The sequence below is a fragment of the Polypterus senegalus genome, chromosome 3 (assembly GCF_016835505.1).
Source record: "Polypterus senegalus isolate Bchr_013 chromosome 3, ASM1683550v1, whole genome shotgun sequence".
Lineage (NCBI taxonomy): Eukaryota > Metazoa > Chordata > Cladistia > Polypteriformes > Polypteridae > Polypterus > Polypterus senegalus.
Genome location: NC_053156.1, coordinates 286,303,863 through 286,328,472, shown reverse-complemented (window position 1 = coordinate 286,328,472; position 24,610 = coordinate 286,303,863). Strand labels below are relative to the sequence as shown.

Here is a 24,610-nt window from a genome sequence, read left to right as displayed (position 1 = left end):
CTTGTGCCCTGTGTTGTCTGGGATTGGCTCCAGCAGACCCCGTGACCCTGTAGTTAGGATATAGCGGGTTGAATAATGGATGGATGTCTGTCTGTCTGTCTGCTTTTCACGAGAGAACTACTTAATGGATTTAGATCGGGTTTTTTTCTATAATTTGCTTGAACATTCTGTTGATTCTGCGACTTCTCTCATTGCGCTATGTATCATAGTTCGCTAACGGTACCGGTTTATTTGCGCGAATCCAAGAGACATGCAGTAGGCCGAGGAGAGAGGGCGGGGCCCTCCTCACTTACAACCTCGGGAAGTATCTTACATCCAGTTAGCTAGTGAACGAGAGAACTACTTAACGGATTTAGATCAGATTTTTTTCTATAATTTGCTTGAACATTCCGGTTGATTTTGCAACTTCTCTCATCGCGCTAAATGCCATAGTTCACTTGTGGCACCCATTTGTTTACACAAATCCGAGAAAGAGGATGCAGGCTAAGGGAAGGGGAGTGGGGAGCCATTCACTTGCCAGGCTCCATTCGAGTCACTCTGCCTCCCGCCACATGCTGGAGCGTACCTTGCCTCCGCTTAGCTAGTGATATCTGTTTGTTGAACAGACATTATCATTTACAGATTGTTAACATTTGACATTATTGAGAGAGAGATCAGAGCTACGTCTGTTTTAGAGGGTAGCTGCTGATTGCCAGAGATATCACAGCCATGTGCTTTTCTCCCATCAGAGCTAAAAATGATCAGATACAGTGCCAGAGTTTGATGTTGGAGTGTACCTACCTTCCGCTTGGCCAGAATTGTTAAAGTTTGTCCCGTTTCACTACTACGTGGGCAGAGCCGCGGGGGACAGCTAGTATTACATAAAGCATAACTTTAAGGAAGACAATCTGCCTATGCAAAAAACTACTTCTATTAAAAGATTGGAGTTCAGTAATAATATTATTATTATTATTAAGAAATCAGTGGTTCTTCAACATCTTGTATTTTAGTAAACTCGGTATACTGTTCTAGTGACAGCTGATCAGCGTGCGATCATAACTTTGATTAATCTAATTGTTTTGGCTTTTCAGATTGGTTTCCAGCTGTCTGATGTCTACTAGCTGCAGGACCCACACAACAATCAAAAGACCAGATTAAAGGATTATGCCTCCCAGAAAGAGTCCCTTTTCTTCAATTCTGATCCCATGTAGTTTGTAGTGATGACCGAGACAAAAATTTAATTTAACGTTTTCAATGAAGAATGGGGATGACAGGTTCCTAATAGAGCAGAAACCTATGTTGACTAGCAGTGGACAACTGCAAGGTTATTTAAATCTCACGTTATTTGTGTCGTATAATCCACATGTCAAGTCGTATACTGTACACCCAAAACGCAAAACACATGTATTTTTCTACTAAAATATTGGTTATTAAAAACCTCTTGAAAATTAAAGTAGGACGCAAACAGGAGGCCCCTTCACAGAGGGTCAAACTTTTGAACTGAAGACAGGATTCCTGACCAGTGATTGAAGGTGGGAGAAGCAGATCTTCAATTCTAAAACATGACCAAGTGTGAAGGAGTTTCCTGTATAAGATCTTAAAAATTAATGAAATCTGTTATGATATAAGGCAGTTATAGAACTGAGCTGCAGATGTAGAAGAAAATGTCTTTTTAAATCTGTTTTTAACTGAACACCAGTAGATCTTCAACGTGAACTGCAAAAGACAAAAATGTTCTTCATTACCTTGGTGAGATGATATTCCTCCAACTGCTTTTGCGTGTTTTCCAAATCTTGAATCAGAGAATTCTGAAAAAAAAAAATGTTCATGGATGATTAGAAAGAGTTAACATGTTAATATCAGAAAGATTATTCTAAAGGAATTGAATTATAAAATGCAACCTTTATAAATGAAAGGAAAAGGATGAACACACAGGATAAAAAAGGCAAAGATCAAGCAGAAGGGTATTGTAGCTTACAAGGGCAGTGCATAATCCAAAGGCAAGGCAAAAATAATCATAAAGCAGAAACATGCAGGCAGTACTTATTAATAATGATGCTAACTCTGCAGCAAACAATAAATCTCTGACAGACACACTCCATGTGATTTATAAAGACAGAGAGAGGGTGGTCCCTGGGCAGTGATGAAACGGTGGCCCACCTTTTCATCCTTGTCATTTTACTTTTCTTCCCCTTTCCTGTTTTCTGATATTTGTAAACTGTTTTGCTTAATGTTGATACAAAATGGTAGGGAACTTCATTGCTGTGTGGATGTCAGGTGCTGATACCAGCTGGGGTGAATTCACCAGAGGGACATAAAGACCCCTGTCTACCACTACATGTTGCAGTGGCATTAGTTAGCTTCAGTTTGCTCTGCTTTTCCTGAGATTTGTTAAACTCTTTTATGTTGGTTTTCAAGTCCTGGATGTCAGTGAAGTGATTTTGTGGTTTCTTAATTTTTCTTCTTTATTTAGAAGTGTGTCTTGAATCATTTCTGGTTTATTTACACATGTAGAATTTGTTTTTTACAATTTTGAAAGTTTTTAATTCGTTTTGATGTTTCATACTTATCACTAGCAGCAGTACCCACAGACACATGGGCTTGTAACTTTAAGGCAGCACTAACTTCCATAAATGGAGTTTCTTAAGGTGTACCCTCCCAGAGACAAATCAATCAATCAAACAATCAATCAATCAATCAATCAATTAATTAATTACATTTATTTCAGAGCTCAAAACCCAGGAATAGATGCTGTCCTTAAAACTCACTAAAAGGAGTAAGAAGAAAAACAACAAGCATCTCAAGGGTGAAAATGTGGGGTTTCAATGTACTGTCTCTTCATGACAAACTGGGATATGTGTGCAAAATGGTGATTAGATTGAACCATCCATCCATTATCCAACCTGCTATATCCTAACTACAGGGTCACAGGGGTCTGCTGGAGCCAATCCCACCCAACACAGGGCACAAGGCAGGAAACAAACCCCAGGCAGGGCGCCAGCCCACACACACACACCACAATTTAGGACCACCAATGCACCTTACCTGCATGTCTTTGGGAGGAAACCGGAGCACAAGGAGGAAACCCACACAATCGCGGGGAGAACATGCGAACTCCACACAGGGAGGACCTGGGAAGCGAACCCAGGTCTCCGTACTGTGAGGCAGCAGTGCTACCACTGCGCCATCGTGCCGCCCTATATCGAATATTTTAAAATTTATTCTATTACCTGTCTTTGACAAGTAACATCGAGAGAGAGGTTAGGAGGACACACTGACACAGCACATTGCCACACCCACCACACGACAAACCAACTCAGGACCCCAGGTTATGGCCCGAGTACAGCCATGCAATGGGTGACACCTCGGCACCACACTAGTTCAGATGGAATGCAACAGTGTGAAGTTACATCCATCCATCAATCTATTATCCAACCCGCTATACCCTAACTACTGGGTCATGTGGGTCTGCTGGAGCCAATCCCAGCCATCACAGGGCACAAGGCAGGAAACAAATCCTGAGCAGGGCGCCAGCCCAACGCAGGGCGCAGACACACACACTCCAAGCACACACTAGGGACAATTTAGGATCACCGGTCCACCTAACCTGCATGTCTTTGGACTGTGGGAGGAAACCAGAGCACCACGAGGAAACCCACGCAGACACGGAGAGAACATGCAAACTCCATGCAGGGAGGACCCAGGAAGCGTACCCAGGTCTCGTAACTGTGAGGCAGCAGTGCTACCCACTGCTCCACCGTGCCACCCGACAGACAAACATTTGGATTTCATATAATTATATGTACAGTATATACAGAAGTAGACATTTTGCCTATGACAGAAATGTAATAGAATACATCTAAAAATATTTGATATTTGATATCTCTTGCCCTGCATGTACTTTCAGCATTCCTCATATGCCTCGCCAGCCTACCGCAGTAGATTGAACCAAGGGTGTGGAATTGTATAAAGAACAATCACACATGCACCGCCACACTTCTTCTGGTAGTTCTTCTGTTTAGTCTTTTTGGTTAATATCTCCTTTTTTTCTTATACCAGCTCATAATAATCTTCAGGCCTACTTACACGTCCACAACAGTCCAGAACTTGTTAATAACTGTGATCATTTGTATTATTCATTTCTCCTGTTTTTTTTCTACTGTTACTCTTGTAATTTTTTTTTTAATATTGGTTGGGTATTTCCTTGGTGCATTTTATTTTAACTTTGGAATTATTAATAGATAGATAGATAGATAGATAGATAGATAGATAGATAGATAGATAGATAGATAGATAGATAGACTGATTAAAGGTACCATATAATAGATAGATAGATACTTTATTCATCCCAAGGGGAAATTCACAAAAAAAAAATATCACAAATAATAATATTTGGTAGTAAAATTTGATAGTTATAAACGTACTGTATATTGTTATGTTTTATGGGTACCTGCATGTTGTGGATGGCAATGGAGAGATTACTAATTGTATTCACAGTCATGTAGATTATGGATTTCGAAATAAAGAACTAGCGGTAACTAATGCAACTTAAGAAAAAACAAAAAAGATTTAGTTACATTAAAAGAAACGTATGGAATGGGATCCAACTACGAAAACGACATCAGTGAAATTTTGGAGAAAGATTCTTTGAGTGACGTCATTCTAATCTCTTCTGTTTATTTCACAATCTTTTGACACATCCTTGAAACTAAGACAAAGTTATTTGTTGAACAATCAATCCATCCAACTTTATTTTAACAAATTTAGCAGGTTGTTAATTTTAAAGTGACGTTGAACTTCATTTCGTTTAGCTTTTTGCCCATTGCCAGAATTTAAAAAGTCGTTTTTTTGATTATTTTCTGGTATTCTTTGTTATCATTTTCTTTAAGAGTTTCATTATTGTTTTTAGTTTGTTTGCCAGGAGTCCTTTCAATTATTTGTAGGCCTACTTTATTTTTTTATACCTTTGTCTTTAAGTGTTTAATCCCTGTAACGTAGTATTTTGTTTTGTTGTATTTTGCTCTTTTGGAATTTGTTTCCTAAATCAATTAATACCATACTATTGTTGAATTATCTTTAATTTGGTTCACTACTACTGTATCGTAATATCGATGTTTTGATTACATTAAGTTTCAGTTTTGGGAAGCATTTTTTGTTCAGTTTGACTTCACAATGGGGATGACAGCAATGGCCGAAAGAAACACACCCTGTTCTTGGACTCTCATCATTGTCTTTTTCATTTTTTTTTTTAATGATTTACAGCCATGAAGAATCAGACCTTCTCCTCTAGAGCAGCCATTCGCTCCTTCAGGTGAAGTTGTAGCCTTTCATTGGACTCGGTGAGGAGCCGGTCGACGGTGTCTGAAAGCCGCTTGTTGTGCTCCTCATTCATCTTCTCTCTCTGGCGTGCCTAAGACAGCAAAAGATAAGGACATTTAGTTGTTTTATGAACAGAAGGTGACATCAAGTACTGCCAAGCTCCTTTCATGCTCTCTCTGTAACGTTCTTCATTGTCTTAATAGAGAGTAGCAAGGTGAGTGGCTGTGAAACAATGAGTTTAATGATAGTTATATAAAGAGACACAAATATTTTCATTTTCTGTTTACTTCACAGCCCGACGTTGGATCTCCAGTTTCCTTGTCTGTCTGGGGTTCCTCCTGTGTGAAGCTGGTTTATTCTCACCTCGGAGGTTACCCAAAGATGTACCATCAGGTCAGCTGTCGATATTTAATAACCGTATTCAGTAAGAAGAGCAGAGTCGTTTTGAGGGCTACAAAAATGGTCTAACATCTGTCAAGAGGAATATGGTAGAGCAGTGTAGGTTGCGGGTAGTGTTCTACTCAAAAGGCCAGAAGGGACACTAGAATGTGGTACATTTTAATCCTGGACTCAAAATTAGTAAATGCTTACATTTTTGGATTTTTTTTTTAATTGCAAAGAAAATTTGGATGTAACTTCAGGGTCATTATAATATTCATAACCTTTTCTCAGTGACTGTTGATTGTGGCAGATTATGAGAAAAGACACTACATCACCTCTATTACGTTTACATTTTATTGTCCTAATATAAAACAGGATGGCGCAGTGGGTAGTGCTGCTGCGTCACAGTTAGGAGACCTGGGTTCACTTCCCGGGTCCTCCATGCGTGGAGTTTGCATGTTCTCCCCATGTCTGCGTCGGTTTCCTCCCACAGTCCGAAGACATGCAGGTTAGGGTCATTGGCGATCCTATATTGTCCCTGGTGTGTGTGTGTATGTGTCCTGCCCGGGGTTTGTTTCCTGCCTTGCGCGCTGGGGTTGGCTCCAGCAGACCCCCGTGACCCTGTAGTTAGGATTTAGTGGGTTGAATAATGGATGGATAATATAACACAGCTTAACAAGACAAAACAGAATTTCCTTCTAGTTACGTAATTTCCCAGATGGATCTTAATGTCAACAGTTCCCATTAGAGTACAATAAAATCCAAACATTTTTCCTTGTGGGCGAAGCATTCAGGAAGAACGAATCATCTGCTACCTTGATCACCATTCTGTTGTTGTACATTAAACGTTCAGCAAGGAAAAGAAAAAAATTTATCCTCCAGAACCATAAAGTACACTCACCTAAAGGATTATTAGGAACACCATACTAATACATGTTTGACTCCCTTTCGCCTTCAGAACTGCCTTAATTCTACGTAGCATTGATTCAACAAGGTGCTGAAAGCATTCTTTAGAAATGTTGGCCCATATTGATAGGATAGCATCTTGCAGTTGATGGAGATTTGTGGGATGCACATCCAGGGCATGAAGCTCCCGTTCCACCACATCCCAAAGATGCTCTATTGGGTTGAGATCTGGGGACTGTGGGGGCCATTTTAGTACAGTGAACTCATTGTCATGTTCAAGAAACCAATTTGAAATGATTCGAGCTTTGTGACATGGTGCATTATCCTGCTGGAAGTAGCCATCAGAGGATGGGTACATGGTGGTCATGAAGGGATGGACATGGTCAGAAACAATGCTCAGGTAGCCGTGGCATTTAAACGATGCCCAATTGGCACTAAGGGGCCTAAAGTGTGCCAAGAAAACATCCCCCACACCATTACACCACCACCACCACCAGCCTGCACAGTGGTAACAAGGCATGATGGATCCATGTTCTTATTCTGTTTACGCCAAATTCTGACTCTACCATTTGAATGTCTCAACAGAAATCGAGACTCATCAGACCAGGCAACATTTTTCCAGTCTTCAACTGTCCAATTTTGGTGAGCTCGTGCAAATTGTAGCCTCTTTTTCCTATTTGTAGTGGAGATGAGTGGTACCCGGTGGGGTCTTCTGCTGTTGTAGCCCATCCGCCTCAAGGTTGTGCGTGTTGTGGCTTCACAAATGCTTTGCTGCATACCTCGGTTGTAACGAGAGGTTATTTTAGTCAAAGTTGCTCTTCTATCAGGTTGAATCAGTCGACCCATTCTCCTCTGACCTCTAGCATCAACAAGGCATTTTCGCCCACAGGACTGCCGCGTACTGGATGTTTTTCCCTTTTCACACCATTCTTTGTAAACCCTAGAAATGGTTGTGCGAGAAAATCCCAGTAACTGAGCAGATTGTGAAATACTCAGACCGGCCCGTCTGGCACCAACAACCATGCCATGCTCAAAATTGCTTAAATCACCTTTCTTTCCCATTCTGACATTCAGTTTGGAGTTCAGGAGATTGTCTTGACCAGGACCACACCCCTAAATGCATTGAAGCAACTGCCATGTGATTGGTTGATTAGATAATTGCATTAATGAGAAATTGAACAGGTGTTCCTAATAATCCTTTAGGTGAGTGTATAATGTAAAATAATTTTACATATTTTGTATGTATTAAGATCTCTTGATAACAAAAAGAAAGTTTGTCTGCTTTCTTGTTGTAAAGTTTGCAGATGATACCCAGCCAGGTGCATTGGTAGATAATCTTAAATCTTTTGAATCATCACAGAGGGACTTGGACAGCATACAGGCTTGGGCAGATTTGTGGCAAATGAAGTTTAATGTCAGTAAATTTAAAGAATTACACATAGAACGTCAAAAAGTGAGGTTGGAATATGCAATCAGAGGTCTGAAAATCAAGAGTACACCTTATGAGAAGGAGTTAGGAGTCGCAGTGGTCTCAGCACTACCGACTGCCAGGCAGTGTTCAGAAGTCATTAAGAAGGCAAACAGAATGTCAGGTTATATAGCGCCCTGATGTGTGGAGTACAAGTCCAAAGAGGTTCTGCTGAAGCTTTATAATGCACTGGTGAGGCCTGATCTGGAGTACGGGGTGCAGTTTGGGTCTAAAGGCTTCAAAAAGGACATAGCAGTGCTAGAGAAGGTCCAGAGAAGAGTGACTAGGCTGATTCCAGGGCTACAGGGGATGAGTTAGGAGGAAAGATTTTCAGTTTAAGCAAAAGAAGATTAAGATTAGACATGATTGAAGTGTTTAAAATTATGAAGGGAATTAGTCCAGTGGATCGAGACTTGTATTTTAAAATGAGTTCATCGAGAACACGGGGACACAGTTGGAAACTTGTTAAGGGTAAATTTCACACAAACATTAGTTTGTTATTCTTTACACAGACAAATGGAATAAGTTACTAAGCAGACAGTAGAACTTTAGGGACTTTCAAAACTCGACTCCATGCTTTTTTAGAACAATTAAGGGGATATGACTGGGGAGTTTTCTTGGACTAAATGGCGTGTCCTTGTCTAGATTGGTCTAATGTTCTAATGTTCAATAAGGCAAAATCTGCCTTTTGGATCCTATGTTTTGATACATTACAATGACTTCATTTTTGGTAACAATGACATATTTCTTGACAGAAGCAAGATATTCTTGTCCTCACTTTAACCTAAATGAGCTTGGAAAAACTGTGTTTAGTAGTTGTTGTCGATAGAGACAATGTGACGTTTATTTTCTGTAAATTCAGTAACTTAAACATTGTTAGAAACACACAATTAGCATCACTTGGGCACTGTCCTTGGGCAGGTGTATACGGGATGAAACATTCTCAGCTCCATCAGCAGACCTGACCCAACTAAACTCAAAGGATATCACCAAAATGTGAAACTCAAGATCGGCCGCTCAGAGATCTCACAGACCCCCGTGATTTTATGATGCTTTGCATTGTTGTAATGTGCTTGAGCAGATACAGTAAGCAGAAAATGCTGTGCTCCCTGAGAAGCATCCATCCATCCATTTTCTAACCCGCTGAATCCGAATAGGGTCACGGGGGTCTGCTGGAGCCAATCCCAGCTAGCACAGGGCACAAGGCAGGAACAAACCCTGGGCAGGGTGCCAGCCCACCACAGGACACACACAAACACACGGGCCAATTTAGAATCGCCAATCCACCTAACCTGCATGTCTTTGGATTGTGGGAGGAAACCGGAGTGCCCGGAGGAAACCCACGCAGACACGGGGAGAACATGCAAACTCCACGCAGGGAGGACCCGGAAGCGAACCCGGGTCTCCTAACTGCGAGGCAGCAGCGCTACCACTGCGCCACCGTGCCGCCCCCTGAGAAGCAGTTACTTTATAAATTTTTATTACTTTTTGAAAGTGAGAATCAGCTGACAACTCAAACAAGTAAACCAGAAAAGCTATCATTATAAGCAAAGTGAATATATGTAGCTTATACACACACTGTAATGGCAAACCACAAAAATAGGCAAAAGGCAAAAATAAAAAAATAAAAAAATGTGAAATGAACCAAGGATTTGGTTTATCACTAAAGAATTAATGTTTATCATTCTTACTTAAATGAAGGATATTTATAAACTTGAATTGCAGCCATATTTACATCAGTCTGGTGAGATACAAAGAATGACATCAAAAACTTCCAAACAAAAAAAAAATAAAATTCCAAATGAAAAGCTTAGAAAATAAATCAAGAAATGAATATTAACCCCACATGAGGTACCAAAAGGGTTTAGTTTTACCATTACAGCCATCTTCCACTTCATAACATCATATTGTTTAACGTGTCTACCAAATTGTGCTCCCTGATTCCTTTTTTTTTTTTCTTTTTTATGCATCATTTGTCAAGTTTGACATATTTTTATATGTTTACTAGCAGATTACCCAGTGGCTTCGTTCACTGAGCGGAAGGGAAAAAAATAAAATGCAGAATCTGGAGGAGTTTGTGGCTCACATCAGGCAACTGACTCCTGTGTGACGTGGTAGCCTGTGAAGACTGCATCCGTCGAACCCGATTCTGTTCAGCACGTCGTTCGGGTGTTTGTGAGGCCCTCAATTGCGATTGTCGTATACGTTGATCAGCGGGCCTTCTCTCTCGATCTGCTTCTGTCTCACTTTCTCTGTGTAACCTGACTCTTTTTGTCGATGTTGACGGTTCCTGAAGTTCCCCAATAATTTTTTTTTTTGGGATTTGCCCCGGTATTTTAACTTATTTTAACATAAACCTAGACTGTTCGGTGGGCGCCGTGCTGCCAAACGATGTCATCTGAAAACATGAATTGTATTTTGTAATGTTCTGTAGAAAATGAGTTGAATATGGATTTTCGCCAGAAATAAGAGACAACAACGGTACAGGTGGATGGCTTAAAGGTGTTAATTTCACCTTGCCGTCTGAACAACACATCCCATGTGATTCAAATTTAAACTGCGCCTCCCAGCATCCACTTTGTTCTTACGACCCGTTGCCGCTGAAGGTGATTTACAGCTCGGCGCAGTTAAAAAGTGGAAAGAAGCAAAGCTGTTTTCTTCATCTCTTCTACTATCAAGTACTGGAAATTAAGAAAAAGTTACAATGTGGCAGTTTTGTCTGTCTCTAAGCACTGGGGTCCAGAGAGGAGGGCTGGGAGAGGACGACGTTGGGCGCACTTCTATGGGATAGATCGGCGTGTTTCTGTTTGCTTTTCAATATTGGTAAGTGTTTCTGTTTACTTCTTTTCAATATCAGTAAGTCAGGGCGCACTTCTATGGGATCGATTGGTGTGTTTCTGTGTACTTGTTTTCACTAAGTGATTAGTAAACCGCGTCCACTTTGTTGTTATGACCTGTCGCCGCTGAAGGCGGTTTACAGCTCGGCGCAGTTAAAAAGTGTAAAGACACGAAGCTGTTTTCTTCATCTCTTCTACTATCAAGTACTGGAAATTAAGAAAAAGTTACAATGTGGCAGTTTTGTCTGTCTCTCAGCGCTGGAGGGTTGGGAGAGTGCGACGGGGGCCGCACTACGTAATACGTAATTTCCATATCGCGTGGTCATACGTAATTTCCGTTTCAAACGCGAAAAGAATTTTATATATATAGATTGTAATTATGATTTAATTTTCCTAATGTTCCATTAATTGCAGCGGTGACAAACTCCAATCGTTGCGTGTTGCAGTGGCTTCAGGTTTTCATTTCAACCACCTTCTTAATTAGTAACCAGCTACTGCTGCTAGTTTAACATATTTTTTTTGCCTTAATTTTAATTTAAATTTGCTTAATTAAAATTATTTACTGCATTTGTTTTTTTTTTTTCTTAACTAGTTAGCAAACAATAATGACATGAAAAATAAAAGCAAGCCAACAAATGACTAGCTAATTTAGGGGTCTTGAGCAGTCCTGGAAAGGCCACCATTTTCACTTCACTTTTTCTCATTCTACCACACCAGTCTTTACTAAAATCGTTTTTTATTTTTTCTCAATGAGTTCACAATCAAAATACTTTGTGGGCCATAGAAAATCAATATTTCTCAGACCTTCACTTTCTTTTCACAAAATAATTTTGCGTCATATTTAGTCATGCAGTACTTGGCATTTTAAATCTGAGCACATTTTCTGAATGACTGAATGCCACGTAGCCTTAAAGATTTGTTTCAACAACCAAATTACCCTGAGCCTTTTTGTGCTTGCTATGCTCTGCCATTTGTTGACATGATGCTGCAATTTTGTATTATGTGGACTTGGACTGTGCCTGAAAGTGCATTCAGATTATTGCCGCTTTTCACATCTGATCCTTTACCAAGAAATGGGTTGCAGGCCAATCTGCGATGGCTCTGTAGGTGGATTTCTTAAGATTTATGAGGGTGTTTATCCTTAAACTGTGCATTATCCAACCGAGCCTACCTCATTAACGGCCTAAACAAGAAACAGAATGTCAGCCCCTCAAAGGCATCAGCCCCTCAAAATACGCTGTAACATACCCCAAGACATTGCACTTACAATTTCTGCTTTCAGTGTTCTGAGTAGAATATCCAAATGTATTCCTGATTAAACAAATATGTTCCACTCCAGATCACTTAGGGAATTCAGACTTTACATTATCCAACCAAGACTGCTTCATTAACAGTCTACACAAGGAACAGAATATCAGCCCCTCAAAGGTATTCATCAGTTTTTCTCCAGACATTGTTCAGGGCATTCTTTAATGAAAAACTAAACACAACTGTTAATTGACAATAACTGTTCGTCTTTGAAAACCTGAGATCAGTTCATTAATTGTTCAAAGTTAATGACAATGTCCTTGAATGTCTTATTAAATGGGCAACATGGCCAATGACTTACGCGTCCTAGTTCTTGATTTTTCTCTTCAAGCTGCCCTTCCAGTTGCCGCAATCGTTCCTCAAAGCTGCCATGTCTCTCTTCTGCCTGAGAAAAAATAGATACATATACAGTCATATGAAAAAGTTTGGGAACCCCTATTAATTCTTGGGATTTTTGTTTATCATTGGCTGAGCTTTCAAAGTAGCAACTTCCTTTTAATAGATGACATGCCTTATGGAAACAGTACTATTTCAGCAGTGACATTACGTTTATTGGATTAACAGAAAATATGTAATATGCATTATAACAAAATTAGACAGGTGCATAAATTTGGGCACCCCAACAGAGATATGACATCAATACTTAGCTGAGTCTCCTTTTGCCATCATAACAGCCTCTAGACGCTGTCCTCCTATAGTCTCTGATGAGTGTCTGAATTCTGGATGGAGGTATTTCTGGCCATTCTTCATACAAAATCTCTCCAGTTCAGTTTAATTTGATGGATGCCAAGCATTGACAGCCCACTTCAAATCATCCCATAGATTTTCAATGATATTCAAGTCAGTGGACTGTGACGGCCATTCCAGAACTTTGTACTTCTCCCTCTGCATGAATGCCTTTGTAGATTTCGAACTGTGTTTTGGGTCATTGTCTTGTTGGAATATCCAACCCCTGCGTAACTTCAACTTTGTGACTGATCTTTGAACATTATTCTGAAGAATTTGTTGATATTGGGTTGAATTCATCCAACCCTCGACTTTAACAAGAATCCCAGTCCCTGAACTTGCCACACAGCCTCACAGCATGATGGGACCTCCACCAAATTTGACAGGAGGTAGCAGGTGTTTTTCTTGGAATGCAGTGTTCTTCTTCCGCCATGCAAAGCGATTTTTGTTAGGACCAAATAACTCAATTTTTGTCTCATCAGTCCAAAGCACTTTGTTCTAAAATGAATGGCTTCTCTAAATGAGCATTTGAGTACAACAAGCGACTCTGTTTGTGGTGTGAGTGCAGAAAGGGCTTCTTTCTCATCACCCTGCCATACAGATGTTCTTTGTGCAAATTGTGCTGAATTGTAGAATGATGTACAGACACACCATCTACAGCAAGATGTTCTTGCAACTCTTTGGAGGTGATCTGTGGTTGTCTGTAACCATTCTCACAATCCTGTCATATGCCGCTCCTGTATTTTTCTTGGCCTGCCAGACCTGCTGGGTTTAACAGCAACTGTGCCTGTGGCCTTCCATTTCCTGATTACATTCCTTACAGTTGAAACTGACAGTTTAAAACTCTGAGATGGCTTTTTGTAGCCTTCCCCTAAACCAGGAGACTCGACAATCTTTGTTTTCAGATCTTTTGAGAGTTGCTTTGAGGATCCCATGCTGTCTGTCACTTTTCAGAGGAGAGTCAAAGGGAAGGAAGCACAACTCGCAATTGACCACCTTAAATCATTTTTACCACTCATGATTGGACACACCTGCCTATCAAGTTCAAGGCTTAACGAGCTCATCCAACCAATTTGGTGTTGCAAGTAATCAGCATTGAGCAGTGACAGGCATTCAAATCAGCACAATGACAAGGGGACCCACATTTGTGCACAGCCAGTTTTTCACTTTTGATTTAATTTCATACAACTTAATACTGCTTCACTAAAAATCTTTGTTTGGAAAACACCCCACTTTTTCATATGACTGTGTGTATATATATATATATATATATATATATGTTTTTTGGAATTGTGTGTGTGTGTGTGTGTGTAAACAAGATAACTGAAAAACGCAACCAGATAGATGGATGAAATTCAGCATGTGGTTGTTACACCGCAATTGTAGATCTGTATTAACTTTTGGGCCAAATCCATCACCCGGAATTGGTACATTACCTGAACACATGCTTGATTTTTTTTTTTTTTATTCATGCAGTTGCAGAGTCCAATTTATTCAACTTTACTTTTATAATAATTGTTCAATATATTATTAATTTGATTTGATTTGTTGTTGATGGTTACTTAATGTACATAATATAAAAATATAACCATTGTCTTGCGGTTTACTCCTCAAATATCCATCTCCATATCTGAGCACACAAGAAAGTCTATGGGAGACCACTCCCGGTTTTTGAAAATAAAACAGCACTGATTGAGAGACTGACAAGGTCATCATACAAGATCAGGATATTGTTACTGATCAATCACTTTTGCTTTAAAAACGTCGTTTAACAACGGAGCGATACAAGCCTTGTAAAACTCCTGAGCTGACAATGTCTCTACTGAACTACAGGTAGGTAGGAAAAGAGAGTCTACCAAGTGAAGAAAAGCTAAACATACTAAGGTGTTTTTGTATTTATTCTATATTTATTAATTTAGCTTTTTTAGTTCATATTCACAACTCAAAATACCTGATATTGTGAAAGTAATCCATTAGCAGAATTATATTTTAAAATTTTTGTCTCCCTTTTTTCAGTGTTTTTCTCTCTCTCTCAAAATAGTTGAAATATCATATTCATTTTGTACTTAACATCAGTCTTATCATTCATATTACATACCAGGGAGTTTTCCTACCTTACTTCAAATCCTGCTGCGGTAGGCTCCACATTTCCTGCGATCCTGTTCTGGATAAATAGGTTTAGATAATATATACATTGTTCTTAATCTCAGATGCTGTCTCTGTCATTTTATGCCTGTTTTATACTCTTATTACCTGCTCATTATGCGTTTACTGTCCTTTATGTTGGCCTATTCAAGTTTCACTGCCCCTAACCTTGACACTACATGCTTGTTTTTCTTTGTTTCCCTCAACACAGCTAGGTGGGGTCTGCACACTGATTCAAGTCTAACAGCCCTGTTCTTCCTAAGCTCCCATGATTTTCATGAGAAAATATTTAAAAAATCATAAAATTGTGTAAAATTGTTCATATTCAGCATCTAGATTTGATTATGCTTGCTTTTATCAAACCAATAAACCATGTAGTGTAGTAAGCTTCCACTAACATTAAACTTATATCCAAATCTGTTAAGTGTACAGATCTGTCTGATTGTGACACAAAACTAAACTCTGTAGGAGCTCCATGCCCTAATTACTAAAACTAAAACTGAATCTAATAGATATATAAAAATAAAATAGAAATGTCTTTGTGAAATAAAAACTAAACTAAAACTAAAAATACACTATGAAGGAAACTAAAACTAAACTGATTTTCCAAGTAAGGTCAGAAAAAATATAGAAATAAAAACTAATATAAAAAGGCAAAACTGTAATAACCTTGGTCAGTACCAAACGACTCAAAATAAGATTAATTTTTGAATTGGTTTAATCCATTGTTTGGACAAAGTAACACACATCGGTGCATTGAAATGTATCAGATTGTATAAGGAAGGAAAGGCCCTAGCAAGCAGACAATTAGGGACTTTCAATGTGGTAATGTGATGCAGTTAAAATTTAAACAAAATGAATAAAACCTTTCTGGAACAAAGCTTTGTAATTATGAAATGGACAAGACAGGTTTCCCAATTTTCAACACACCACATCATTCCCTTCAATGTGTAAAAATAAATATATAAAAACGAAATACGTGTTACATTACTGGTTTAGATGAGACGTGACCCCCTTGAGCCCAATGTAACATTCACAGAAACTGGAGGCCTTGTCCATTGTGGTGATGCTTACCTTGGTCAGGGCAGCAACTCTCTGAGCCAGCTCTGCTTCCACCTCAGGGAGGGTTTCTGCTTTGCGGATTGTCTGTTGCAGTTTCTGTTCTGCCAGCTCCAACAATTCCTGAATCTGCCGACACTTTTCCTCACTCTGCACAAGAGAATGGTTAGGTTTAAAATTAGTGCTGAATAAAACTCAAAATAATCACTAATGACCATCTAACTAAAGTAATACTTAAATATGCCTTTTAGTTTTTCACTATTAAATTCATGTTCCTATCTGTCCATCTATTTCCTAAACCCATTTATTGTACACTAGAGATTTGTGGAGCCAGAGAGTATTCCGACAGTACTGAAGTGTCATTCCAGAATGGTGTGCCAGTGCCACATGGCACACACTCACTCACACGGGCCAGCTAGGACTAAACAGCGCATCTTCACAGCATCGCTGAAGACTCCAGTGCAGAATGAAGTTTAAGTAAGAAGTTCTTTAACTATTAGCAAATAAAAAATGGTACATGGAAATTGAGAAGATGCCAACTTGCATGAGCAACACTAGTCAACAGAGAATAGATATTTGTGCAGCTTGGCACCTCAGCTATATTTCTGTGTGTTAAGCAACATTACGTCATCCTGGTCTTTTCCATGAAACAAAGTTTGTCACAGTTGGCAACATGCTGCATGTTATTTGAATATTCAGGTATACAGTACCCTATATAATGTTTAGGACAAAGACACATTTTTCCTTGATTTAACCCACAGTTGCTCCACAGTTAAAATTTAAAAATCAAACAATTCAGATGTGATTAAAGTGCTGAGAAAGAATATTTAGAATTAAGGTGCTTCAGTCTTTCCAAATAATAAAAGTATGATGCTAATAGAACGATAAGAAGCATGGCAGTTATGTATTAAATATGAATGTGAACTGAAGAAATGTAATCTAATGCAGATACTAAAACTATAAGAATGTAATTTCTTTATAACTAATGTAAGGGACTGAACTGACCTTTATTTAATCCTTGATTTTTATGAGCAATGTACGTGCAAAAAAAGTATAAGGAAGTGAGCATTGTCTAAAACCGCTGAGTTGCATACACCCCATAACCGCTGTAACTGGATTTATGTACGTGCAAGCTAGCAGAAGTGTATTTCTTAAAACTGAAAATGCTGACAACTCTTTATCTGTAAAAAACATGTATAAATTCAGGATGTGGATAGGAGCTACAGCAATCCATGTAATAACCTCAAGATGAACTGCTACGTTTCCTCCTTTTCTTTTTTTTATTCTTGTCAACGAACTTGAGTATTTAAAGGAAGTCTCTCCTTCCTTCTAGCAGGCTGTCTGATCTGACCAGACAGTGGCACTGAGCTGGGTTGGGGGGGTGCAGCAGTCTCTTTGACTCACCAAGAATAAAGAAATTGATTTTTACTTTAAATTGGTTTTTGTCTCCCGTTGTTTCCGACTTCAGCGTCCACAGTGCACACTGCAGACTTTCATTTAAAGTTATTTGCATAATTTTCGGTCACTTCACGTAGAAATGACAAAACGTTTTCTATACAGTAACCCCCCTATTCGGGGCACCATAATGTTTGGGGCAATTGGCGTCACATGTCTTTGTGATTCCTCAGGTGGTATTCACTGCTTCTTTAGTGCAGGTATAACGTTTTTATGGTTGATGCTCTGCCAAAATGTGTCTTTGTCCCAAACATAATGGAGGGTACTGTACGCTGTTCACTTTAGGACATCATTCCACCTCCAACCAAATACCACCCTTTAGCTGAGAAAACTCCAAACTTCTCTCCCTCTTCTGCCAAAATTGCATCTGTCCTCCAATAAAACATCATTCTTGCCTGTGGTGAAACTCCGTCCTCCCTGCTACCTTAAACTGTATCTGTCCCTTCCCAAAATGCATCCCCTTCCTCAGATATACCGCTGACAAAATCTTACTTCTGACTCCCACCAAAACATCTCTTCTCACTCCATCCTCAGATATAAAATATAAATCATTTACAACTGGAGTAGTAAATTGCACATTTTATGATGGTAACACATTTTTCTGTCACTATTTTAATTATTTTCAAAACGTATAACCATATTCACCCTGTGGTGGGCTGGTGCCCTGCCCAGGGTTTGTTTCATGCCTTGCACCCTGTGTTGGCTGGGATTGGCTCCAGTAGACCCCCGTGACCCGGTAGGTTGGATAATGGATGGATGGACGGATGGATAACCATATTGTAAGACACATATTCTATAATGTAATGTTAATGGTAAATTTTCCATAGTTTGTGCTCAGTCTGAATGTGATAATAATGTGCCTTTAACATAGATAATAGAAGATTCTATTGCACCCCCTATAAGTTAAAGGTAATGGAATGTTCTTAATGTTAGTGCTGTGCGACAACAGAATAGCACTTAGACTGAAGTTAGACAGCTAGACCGAAACATGAACTGTTAGCCAGATAAGCATCAAGGCCATGGAATTTTCTGACCGTTACGCACGTATTTGAGGTGAATGACGTAACGTTTAGAAACCTTAAGAAATGTAACCTAGATACCTAAGCCTCAAGTAAAACACCACAGACAAAAACTTTTCCTTTTTTCCCTTTTTTGCATATATTTTTAACTTTTTGCTTTGCGCCCTCAACCATAATAAAGGGGTCAGTGCTGGGGCTGCTGCTATTTTTAATATATACTGTATAAATGATTGAGATAGGAATATAAGTAACAAGCTGGTTACGTTTGCAGATGATACCAAGATAGGTGGATTAGCAGATAATTTGGGATCCAGTGAATCATTATAGAAGGACTAGGGTAGCATACAGGCTCGGGCAGATTTTTGGAAGATGAAATTTAATGTCAGTAAATGTAAAGTATTACACATAGGAAGTAAAGATGTTAGGTTTGAATACACAAAGGACGGTCAGAAAATCGAGAGTACACCTTATGAGAAGGATTTAGGAGTCATTGTGGACTCAACACTATCGACTTCCCGACAGTGTTCAGAAGCCATTAAGAAGGCAAACAGAATTTCAGGTTATATAGCGCCTTGATGTGTGGAGTACAAATCCAAGGAGGGCACTCATTAAAAAAAAGGGTTAGAATGAAAACCTGCAGCCACGGTGGTCCTCCAGGACCGGAGTTGGTGACCCCTACTCTAGAGGAACCCTCAAATATTGTAATTCCGTAATTAATTATGAATTCTTCTCGTCAGTTGCTATCATAATGACCTATTTTATGATCAAAAAGATCAGCATCAGAGCGATAAATAATGACTGAAATGTTTTGGAATAGTTTGGGTAGCTTGGTTCCTAGGGTGCAAAGCCGACTGACGCTCACGTCCAAGTTTTTTGATTTAGTGTGAACTGTTTGCTTTGAATTTCACTAAATCCTTTTAAAACAAAGACACTTGGAGTTTTTTGTTGTTGTTGTTGTTGTTGTTGTTCAGCAACTCATCCTACTGCTGGAATGCCTTTCTGGTAACAGCATGTGAACGATTTTGAACTATTGGAAACCCTCAGCAAACACGGTTAAACATATTTTAAGAAAGAAAGGGAATCCCCTACAAGTTTTGAAATACAGCTTAGCAAATACATACTGGATAAATGGATGGATTAATTTTGACTTATTTAATGTTTTCCTGGGCAGCACGGTGGCGCAGTGGTAGCGGTGCTGCCTCGCAGTAAGGAGACCCGGGTTCGCTTCCTTGGTCCTCCCTGCGTGGATTTTGCATGTTCTTCCCATGTCTGCATGGGTTTCCTCCCACAGTCCAAAAACATGCAGGTTAGGTGCATTGGCGGTCCTAAATTGTCCCTGGTGAGTGTGTGTGTGGGTCCTGCGATGGGCTGGCACCCTGCCTGGGGATTTGTTCCTGCCTTGTGTCCTGTGCTGGCTGGGATTGGCTCCAGCAGACCCCCGTGACCCTGGGTTAGGATATAGCGGGTTGGAAAATGACTGACTGACTAACTGATGCTTTCCTGTGCAAGTATAAGGTTTTCATATCACAATGTGATATGAAAGTTCTTTATTGCTTTGTAGATCAAATTGTAAAGGGGTTTGTTGTGAAAGGAGCTATATAAAGTTAGATTCAGTGGACTGACATGGTCAACACTTCTGTTTGTAAGGAGCAGCTGTGTTTCTAGAATATAAACCACCACATACAGGACAGTGGCCAGATCTCACCTGCCGGTAGAGTGACTCCTTGTTTGCCAGCTCGTTCTCCAGCTTGTCGTTCAATTCATGAATTGACGTGGTCTCCCTCTGTGCCGCCAGGTACCGCTTCTCTAAAGTGGTGATTCTCTCTTCCATATCCTCCTTCTGGGCCATAGCCTGAGAAACCAATGCAAATGTAATTCAACATAAAAAACACTTGACTTAAACAAGCAATTAATTAAATTATTGAGCTAAAATTTGTCCTTCCATTCATCATTAATCATGGCTAATCCAGTTCACTCTTGTGATTTCCAGAGCATATCCTTGAAGCAAAAGACACAAGCAGTGGGAATGCAAGACTTCTGTATCCCCAAGCTACATTAACGTATGCCAAGTGCAAAAGGCGCACAGATTCCAAGGATTTTGGATATGACCAATAAGAACTGTTATGACGTTAGAGGAAGCTTCTGTTTTTGTATCAAGTGCAGATCAAGTCAAGTCAAGTCAAGTTGGGAAGCATGCACTGGTAAAGAGTGTTGCCACACCCACCACTCGACGAAACGGCTTGGGATCCTGGTTGGCAACCCACCAGGCAGACACGCGGTCCAGTCCAACCCTCCAGAAATGACCCTCTATTTGCCACAGTCAGGTGTTACATGGGCGTCCCTTTGGCCTGGTCCAGCCACCTGGGTCCTGAACAACGAGGATCCTGTGAGTCAGATCACCCTCGGGGGAAATGCGCCACATGGCCATAGTGCCGTAACTGACGGTCCCTCACAATGCAGGTAATGTGCCTCATTCAGGACTCCATGAGCAACACAAAGTCAAACTAGCGGTACCCAAGGATTCTCCAAAAAGACACGGTACTGAAGGAGTCCAGTCTTTAACTCAGGTCAATGGATAGTGTCCATGTCTCTCAATCATATAGCAAGACAGGAAGCACCAGGACTCTAAAGACTTGGACCTTCATCCTTTTGCAGAGATATCGGGAGCACCACACACCCCTTTCCAGTGATCTCATGACCCCCCATGCTCTTCCAAACTGTCTACTGACTTCATAGGAAGAGTCAACAGAGACATAAATGTCACTGCCAAGGTAAGTAAACCTCTTGACAAGGTCGACACTCTCTCTGTAGACAGACACCCTGCTGTTGGCTGTACCCAAGAGGTTATTAAAGGCCTGGATCTTGGTTTGTATCAGGACACTCGCAAGCCCAGACACTCAGACCCCTCACTCAGTCTCTTGAGCGCCCCAATCAGAGCCTCCATTGACTCCACGAAGATCACAGCATCGTCAGCAAAGTCAAGATCAGTGAATCTTTCTTCACTAACAGATGCCCCACAGCCATCAGACCCCACAACTTAACTTGAAAATCGAGAGTACACCTTATGAGAAGGAGTTAGGAGTCACAGTGGTCTCAATACTACCAACTGGCAGACAGTATTCAGAAGCCATTAAGAGGGCTAACAGAATGTCAGGTTATATAGCGCCCTGATGTATGGAGTACAAGTCACAGGAGGTTCTGCTCAAGCTTTATAACACACTGGTGAGGCCACATCTGGAGTACTGGGTGCAGTTTTGGTCTCCAGGATATGAAAAGGACATAGCAGCACTAGAGAATATTCAGAGAAGAGCGACCAGGCTGATTCCAGGATTACGGGGGATGAATTATGAGGAAAAATTGAAAGAACTGACCTTTTACAGTTTAAGTAAAAGAAGATTAAGAGGAGACCGGACTGAAGTGTTTAAAATTATGAATATAATCAGTAGAGTGGATTGAGACGGTTATTTTAAAATGAGTTCACCAAGAACACAGGGACACAGTTGGAAACTTGTTAAGGGTAAATGTCACACAAAGATTAGTTAGTTATTCTTTGCACAGAGAACCATAGACATAAGTGACTAAGTAGACAGTAGGACTTTAGGGAATTTCAAAACTAGACTTGATGTTATTTTAGAAGAATTAAGTGGATAGGAATGGCAAGCTTTGTTGGGTTGAATGGCCTGTTCTTAACCAGATTGTTCTGATATTTTAATGTTCTCATTTCTCTCTCACCCTTTCACAACCTAACAGCTGATGTGTGGTGAACACACTGCTGCAAAAATGGCGGCCTTCCAGGTGGATGGTATACATTGCTGGTGACTGAAGTGGATCCCCACTGCCTATGTAACGTGCTTGTAAGAGCCAATCTTAGAAAGTTAAAGTTTTGAGTTAAACTCATATTAATGTTTGCTTAATTTGAATAGAATATACATTTCTTTTCATAGTCATAACTTATGGTATATTCTTTTCTCCCTATAAGTTAGCAAGAGATAAAACCTTCTTACTGTAACTGAGGAACAGTGTAATAATAAGCTCAGTTGTTGTTTAGATCAGGTCCCAGTACATAGGGACTTGAAAGACCCATTTTAAGTTTAGAAATGGGATAAGCATACAGTTTTCTGACCGTTTTGAAATGGTTCAGAAATGTTAAGTAAATGGTAACAATTTCAGAAGTAACAAGATTAAACTTAGAATTGAACTTTTCTTAACATTAATTTTCCTTTTTTGCTATTTTAATTTTTCTTTTTTTGTGTGAACTGTTTTACTTCAAAACTTAACTAAACTTTCAAAAACGAAGATATTTTGTCTGTGGAATCGTTTCTGCGCGTCAGGCTTTTGTTGAATCCCATTTTTTTGAGTTGAAGCTGCTGAACTTTGGTAATTTTGGGAAAACGCAGCTACAGTGCTGTATAAATGTAATTAATTATTTTATTATCATTGGCTACAGAATGAAGTTTAAAGATTATTATCCCTGTGTCTGTAAATACTCTACCGCTATAGTAACGAGGATTTCTTTCTGCCTTGTCCCCAGTGCTGCCAGGATAGACTTCTGCCTCTGTGACCCTGAAGTAAGTGGGTATCACAGTGTGATGCATGTTATGTTAATATATAAATGGATGAATTAAAACAAGGACAGAAACAAATAGGCAAAAGACATATGCATTTCTCATTATATAAATTAATGCAGCATGAAAGCTGGATCCAAGTAAAGATAATTAGTCTTTAACAACATCTTCTATGTTAAAGCTTTTTTTGTCTTGGCAGAAAAATGTCTGCAATGTCTTCTACGTGTCATAATTATGTTATGTCACTACAATCAGAAAGTGTGAAAGAAAACATCTGGAGACACGTGGTAACGTGTTGTGACAAGTGAGGCATTGACAGCAAATCAGAAGTGTCACGCCTGTTGTCATGCGTGATTATGGCTCCATTTTGCTATTTTCAGAAGTGTCACCTAGGATATTTACTCTGGCAGATTGCTTTAAGCCACCTTTCTGGAATTTTACATGTTCACATGAAGTATTGTATTCGTTATTAAATTGTCAGAGGATTGTGGCCTGTAGAGAGGGAGAGGTTAGGAGTACGTGCTGATACAACACATTGCCTCACCCACCACATGACAAACCAACTCAGGATCCCAGATTAGGACCTTCGTGCAGCCAGGCAACACGTGACACCTCAGCACCATACTAGTTTAGATGGAATGGAACACTGGCAGGTTTTTTATGATGGCTGGAGTGCCAATCCTATCATCACACCCCATGTTTTCCCTAAAGGTTGGAGGGCCTACATGCAGGGCTGGATGCAGATTAACGTCATACCCAGGACGGAGCAATTGCAGGTTAAGGGCCTTTCTTAAGGGCCCAACAAAGTAGAGTCACTTTTGCTGCTTATGGGATTCGAACTGTCCCAAGCCTCAGGGCCACCACTGCACCCAGGCCTGTAGCCTGTCTTCTAAATTCATTTTTATCAATCAATCAATCAACATTTATTTATATAGCACATATTCATACAAAAAAATGTAGCTCAAAGTGCTTTACAAAATGAATAGAAAAATAGAAGACACAATAAAAAATAAACATAAGTCAGCATTAATTAACATAGAATAAGAGTAAGGTCCGATGGCCAGGGTGGACAGAAAAAACAAAAAAAAACTCCAAAGGCTGGAGAAAAAAATAAAATCTGTAGGGGTTCCAGACCACGAGACAACCCAGTCCCCTCTGGGCAATCTACCTAACATAAGTCAAACAGTCCTCTTTGTATTTAGGGTTTATGACCATTTATTTATTTTTTTATTTATGACCATTTGAAGATCCACACACTAACTAAGATCCAAGCAGCAACTTGCATATTATGGGGTCGTGTCCTGTACTGCCGGCCTGTGGCTTGCCTTTCCTTTGAGAGAAGCTGGAGTTAAAAGACTGATCTGTACGAGCATCCGTCTCAATGACGCAAACCTGAGAATGTGACAAACACAAAGCTAGAACCATGTATTAAGCAAAGCAGTG

General features: G+C 39.8%; 1 protein-coding gene across 6 annotated transcripts in view; it reads right to left on the bottom strand.

Moving 5' to 3' along the window:
- ppfia4 (PTPRF interacting protein alpha 4) overlaps window positions 1–24,610 on the bottom strand; it is a 494,511-nt gene that overhangs the window by 110,998 nt on the left and 358,903 nt on the right. For all 6 annotated transcript variants that reach the window (XM_039749365.1, XM_039749366.1, XM_039749361.1 and 3 more), the window contains 5 exons: window positions 20,308–20,454; window positions 16,144–16,278; window positions 12,500–12,583; window positions 5,258–5,389; window positions 1,725–1,787 (listed from right to left, as the gene is read on the bottom strand). In XM_039749365.1, the coding sequence (XP_039605299.1) occupies window positions 1,725–1,787; window positions 5,258–5,389; window positions 12,500–12,583; window positions 16,144–16,278; window positions 20,308–20,454 (561 nt within the window). The remainder of the gene's footprint in view (window positions 1–1,724; window positions 1,788–5,257; window positions 5,390–12,499; window positions 12,584–16,143; window positions 16,279–20,307; window positions 20,455–24,610) is intronic.